General features: G+C 46.5%; 1 protein-coding gene across 2 annotated transcripts in view; it reads right to left on the reverse strand.

Moving 5' to 3' along the window:
* The window catches only part of SREBF2 (sterol regulatory element binding transcription factor 2), a 36,079-nt gene extending 34,029 nt beyond the window's left edge, over positions 1-2,050 (reverse strand). The window contains exon 1 of one of the 2 annotated variants that reach the window (XM_060279788.1): positions 1,748-2,050. In XM_060279788.1, coding sequence (XP_060135771.1) covers positions 1,748-1,832 — 85 coding nt within the window. In that variant the 5' untranslated portion in view covers positions 1,833-2,050. The remainder of the gene's footprint in view (positions 1-1,747) is intronic. The other variant, XM_035127116.2, reaches the window with a different exon arrangement.
* Positions 2,051-6,074: the final 4,024 nt, after the last annotated feature.

A 6,074-nucleotide genomic window follows, 5' to 3' on the forward strand; every position in this document is an offset into this window, starting at 1 on the left:
TTGACACCAACTACCTACTCCACTATTACTCCCCTCCTTCTTGACAAGATACTAGAGCAGATGGTCATTCTTCTATCATTTTGCTGTGTCTTTACCAGTTCAGTTTCTGACCTGGATATAGCACCAAGAGGAATTGACAACAGGAATTGTACTATCAGATCTTTCTGCACCTTTCATAGTTGCTGAACATACAGTAAATTCCTGTAAATCTGGTTACAGAATATTTTTAAGTTCCTTCCTCTTCCATAGGTTGGATAACTAAGTTTTAATGGGTTTTTGTTAGGACCAGTCGCAATATATTTTGGCACCTGAGCAGGACCCCTAAATGATGTAGATCAGGCATCCCCAAACTGCGGCCCTCCAGATGTTTTGGTCTACAACTCCCATGATCCCTAGCTAAGGGGACCAGTTTTGGGATGCCTGATGTAGATTTTCCCTGGCAGGAAGGGGGGACATCAGGAACATGGGGAGAAGAGTGGCATAGGGATCTGCTGATCCTGTGGATCCTGCCGCCTAAAGCAGTCACCTCATCTTGCCTCATGGGTGAGGTACGGTAAGTAAATATGTTTAGGATCAGAATGGCAAATGTCATCATCTGACACTGAGCTATAAGCTCAAAACATTACAGATAGCAACTACCAAGTGAAACCAAGAGACAGAAACTGCTTCCTATTTGTCACACACCTTCTGTACCAAATTAAGGCAAGCTTCACCATGATCCAGCTCACTCTGCAAAGTGTTTGTCTCCAAAATGACAAACAGGGGGGGGGGGATGCTGCCTCTGTATAACTTCCTTTTCCTTAACACCCTCCAGCCCCAGGGCACCTACACACAATCTTTTGCCACATATCCACTGGCTACACACTGATAATTTCCACAGATGTGAAAACCACCTGCCAAGTAAGGCACATGAATGAACTTAAATCAGCATCTTCCAGATTTCAGTGATATGTATGAATAGGGGCAGGGGCTTCAGATCAGGGGCATCCAGACACTGTGATGAGGGTCGGACTGCCTTCAGACTTGCTGGATCTACTTTGTTGTTGTTGTTTTTACTACAACCCCAAGTCCCAACCAACTAGAGCTAGATACAAAAGAATTCTGAGACCGGGGATTTGTTCCAATCGCTGAGAGAACCCACCAGTTAGATCCATATCTATCTTCTGCCCAGCCCTGACCCGGACCACACCTTGAGTAGGCCTAATGAATTCCAATATGCAAGTAACACTCACTCAATTCACTCTGCTGGCACAGGCTGGGTAACTGTACTCACAAATGAGCCCCCTCCCCACCCTAAAATCAATATTGCTTAAGATCCCAGGTAGCTGGGCTGCAATCCCGAACTTAGCAGCGCTTGCATAGCGGGCCTTGCTCGCGAGGAAGCACCGCACGGGGGGTGGGGGTGGGAAGGGGTGTCCCACGGGAATCCTGTCAAAAGTCGACGGCGCGCGCATCCCTCTGAGGAATCTTTCGCCCTCTCTTGAACAGTGAATTTGAGGAGGGAGGGGATCCACAGGGGGGTGAGGAGCGTGAAAACAACCATGGCTGTCGCCACGCATCTTGCGCGACACCTGCCATCCCATCCGGCCAGACTTATCCTGTCCGCCAGGCACTTCATGGTGAGGGGCTGGCGTCACTGTGCCGACAGCACTCTTTCCCCGCGGCAGGGGGGCATCCACGGGCAGTGGCGCCTTGGCCCCACCGCAGGCCGGGAGCGCCTTTCTTCCCCTCCCTGCGAAGCACTCACCGTCGATGTCGCCCAGCGTGAGCTCGTCGCCGAGCTCCGTCAGGGTCTCCATGGTCTCCATGCTGCTCAGCTCCCCGCTCTCCATCGCCGGCAAAGCGCAACCGGCTCCTTCTCCGCCGCCGCCCGCGAGTCAGCAGCCCGTCCCAGGGAGCGGCCGGGGTAACACCCCGCGCGTTAACCCCTTCCCGGCCGGGCGGCGCTAACTCAGCTCAGGCTCCCGGAGCTCCCGGCCCCGCGCGGCGCCGCCATCTTGGCCGAGCCTCCGCCTACTCCGCCCATCCACCTGCGAGGAGCCACCGCCGCGGCGGCCTGGGCTTGTTGTCAATGAGACCAGGTCCCCGCCGGCCAATCAGCGGGCAGAGCGGCTCGTGGTGTGATGGTGCGTCAGCGATCAGCAGCTTTCGTTAGCTTGCGGGGCAATCCCCTCCCGGGCGGCCCGCCTCGCTGGATTTGAATATGCATAAGGAGGCGGAGATCTAATCCGTGTTCGGGTTTGAACTTCAAAGTGATAGGGTCCCTCCGGCAGAGGAACGGGATCGCCGCCGTACTAGACTGTGACACCACACGCCGCACAAGCAAACAAAAAACGAAGTGTTTCGGTCCCATTAGAGGGAAGTCCTAAGATGTACAGTCAGGCAATACCTTTGTAAGGAACGGTCAAAATGCCAAAATAAGGAGCAAGCTTTCGAGTTATCCAGGTCTCTTCGTCAGTCTGGGTGTTAAGCAAAGGGGAGTGGGGCGGGAAGTCTGCATTTTATCATTGCAGTTCGAAATGGATGATTTACTTACCTCCTTTGCACAAACTTTTTGAGTTGAGCATTGACAGGTTCAGTCAAGTGGCTCTAGGTTTACAGTACTTTTCCAAATAGACTCGTGCATAAGTAATAAAATCAACTTCACTACAGGTTTCAGCTTGAGAAGAGAAGTCAAATCTTTCTAGACCATGATGGGTCTTTATGGGGATGCAATTACATACTGGGTGCTCTATTTGTTAGATATGACAAATTGATCGCTACTACAGCTGGTGCTGTACTGGTGCCCACCTAGCAGTTCGAAAGCACGTCAAAATGCAAGTAGATAAATAGGAACCGCTACAGCGGGAAGGTAAACGGCGTTTCCATGTGCTGCTCTGGTTTGCCAGAAGCGGCTTTGTCATGCTGGCCACATGACCTGGAAGCTATACGCCGGCTCCCTTGGCCAATAATGTGAGATGAGCGTGCAACCCCAGAGTCGGTCACGACTGGACCTAATGGTCAGGGGTACCTTTACCTTTACCTTTTACAGCTGGTGCTATTGGACACTGCGTTCCAATGGGAGAACAGCCTTTACCAAAGATGTCATGGACTTTGAAGCAGCACGAACTCAGGACGCAAGGGAGAAATGAGCTAAGAAGGCACAATTGGCAAACCCTCACCATGAACAACTCCCACCCAGAAACCCATTTCCCCACTGGGGAAGGACCTGTGGATCCAGAATTGGCCTCCACAGTCACTTACGGACTCACTGTTAAGACTGTGTTCATGGAAGACAATCTTACTTGGCTATGAGTGATCGCCAAATCTTTACATGTGCACTTTCCCAGCCCATTTAAAAAAAAGGAGCATCTTGAGCAATGTATTTTGTATGGCAATGTATTTTGTATTTCCATCTCATTTTTTCCTCAGTACTGTATTCTAAGGATTTAAATCTTATTTAAGCATCCATTCAAAGACACTTCACGTGTTATATTTGTCAATGGTATGGTCTCTTTCTGTTGTTCATATATGCATATCAGAGTTACAGCTTTCTGTGCCAAGGTCAGGAATACAGTTTTTCCTATGCACAAACACTTTTAAAACAAACATCACATACTACATGCATTATCCAGAAATGATCCATGATTGCGTGTTTCTCCAAGGTTACAGGAAGCAGTTGAGGAGTGTCACTGTGAAAACAGCTCCTGACCTTTCCCGTCAGCACTGATAAGAGGGGATTGCCTGTTTTTTCTATAACTCAAAGTGTTAAGCCTACAACGCATGAAATATTATTCTGTGGTTCTGCATCTATTGCTTCTCTCCCACTTTCACTATTGCTGCTCAATCAATCATCTAAATAAATAGTGGCATACTTTCACTGGATTATTCAAGAGGAGGCAGTGCAGGTTTAAATAGGGATTGAAAGTAATAAATGGAGCATGTTCACATTCTCAGATGTGGCTTCAAGAAGAAAAGTTGATGCCAACACTTTCCAGTGGATTTTCTTCTTCTATCTGCTTAGCACTGCTGCATCAGTTTTACAGAGTCAACAGGATACAGAAAGTTGCATTTGATGTGAGGAGCAGCGGCACAGAGCCATACTGAACATAAAAACCCAAGGATACTGGCCATAACAAATACCCTTGAATGATTAATTCATGGACGTTCCATCCCCATATATTACACAACATTAAAACTCATTGTGTTTTGGACGGCATCCTTGGCCTCTCAGATTAAGGGAAGTGGGCAAGGTGGAATTCAAGAACGCTTACCACAAGTTTTGAGTTAATATATCAGTGAGCAAAGATAAAAACAAAAAGGTGGCTAACTGAAGAAAGTTTCCCTAAATTAGAATTTCTGTCACTATTCTATGTCCTAGGGTAAATTTCAATGCAAAATATGGTAGCTTTAATTTCCTCATTTTGTATGGTGTAAAGTTTAGAGTGTAAACTGAGGGTATTTTTGGTGGACACCCACCCACCCTGCCTGAAATCCTACAAAGCTGCTTCCAGTCAGTGTAGACAATACTGAGCTAGATGGTATAAAGCAGCTTTCTGTAAACTTTAGGATTGGGCACTGTTAGGGAGAAATGATCAGCTTTGGGTATTTGTTGCAGGTGTTTGATGTTGACTGATTAGAAACCCATCTTTTAAAATGCTACATGTATTTGGAACTGAAAAACCTGCTGCTTCATCTCAAGCCAAGAAAACAATATTGAAAGTGTCCTTCTACTTTAATGTCACACGTTAAGGAGGGTCTTTCTTTTCTTCTTTAGTGATCACTCATAGCCGAGTAAGATTGTCTTCCATAAACACAGTTTTAACAATGAGTCCGTAAGTGACTGTGGAGGTCAATTCTGGATCCACACGTCCTTCCACAGTGGGGACATTGGTTTCCGGGCGGGAGTTGATCACGGTGTGGATTTGCCAAGGATGCCTTCCTCTTAGCACATTTCTCCCTTGCGTCCTGAGTTTGAGTGTTGTCATTGACAATCGTAAAATGCATTTCCCATGCTATCAAGAACCATGCCTCACGAGCCAGGGAAAAATGTTTGCATTTTTTAAATATAATTTTCTGTTTTATTCAAGAAAAGCAAAGTCCATTTAAATACATATCCAAAACCTAAGCAAATGTAATTTTGATAATAAAAGTTGTCTCCATCTCTAACCTTGTAAAACAGCCCAAAGGCAGCAAGTCAAACTGAAATGTCCGCTAAAAAAAACACAACCCTCCTTCCCCACAAGACAATCTGCCACTGGCAAGATTGGTCCAAACCAACCTTGACAACAAGTGTGCCAAGTTATAGCGCAACTCATGACAGTGAGGGGCCATCACACTTAGGGGAAATACAATACTCCAGTTAATCAGTGTTTGGAGATAATTTTGCTGGTGTAAATCTATCCCAGTCTTGAACAAGAGCTACCCATTGTGGCAAACTGCACAGTAGCTTCATGCTGAATGCCTGCAGTATACAAGCCTACAAGTCAGCTGGCCAGGGAGAAATCGGTAGTAAGAATTAAAAGGGAACACTGACCATATTGTGGGCAAGGTTGGCCGGCCTTTACTATGAGAGCAAATACAGTACAGCTGGAATCCAAAACGAACTTAGCTCCAGGTCCAAACCTAAATGGAATGCTTGAAAAGGTCAAGAAAAAAGGCAGCTTGTTCCTGTGGAGCAATAAGGCAGTAGACTGGGTGGGAAGGACAATTCCCTCAGAATTTCACTGACCATGTAATAAAGACACAATCGATAGGTAAGAAGAGAAGAACTACTGGGAGAACAAAATTTACACTGTTAGACTGTCTGCTTTTCCACAGAGTAAGAACAGTGGCAAGTGAGTATCTCATCTTGACATTTCAAATTAAAGGTCACCACCAAGATTGCAATGGCACCATTAACTGAGGGATGGGGATGTACGGAATCAGTCAAGAGTCAGCAGTTATGGACACAGCAATTCCACTCTCTACCCACTGGACAATAGAATCTGAAGGAATTTACATAATCACTTCTCTCTAGCTCTTCTAGTGTCTCACAAAGAAGAGCAAACGAGTTCCCTTCACCATAAAGAAGGGGAATGAAATCTCCCGTCTCC

The sequence above is a fragment of the Zootoca vivipara genome, chromosome 10, assembly GCF_963506605.1.
Source record: "Zootoca vivipara chromosome 10, rZooViv1.1, whole genome shotgun sequence".
NCBI lineage: Eukaryota > Metazoa > Chordata > Lepidosauria > Squamata > Lacertidae > Zootoca > Zootoca vivipara.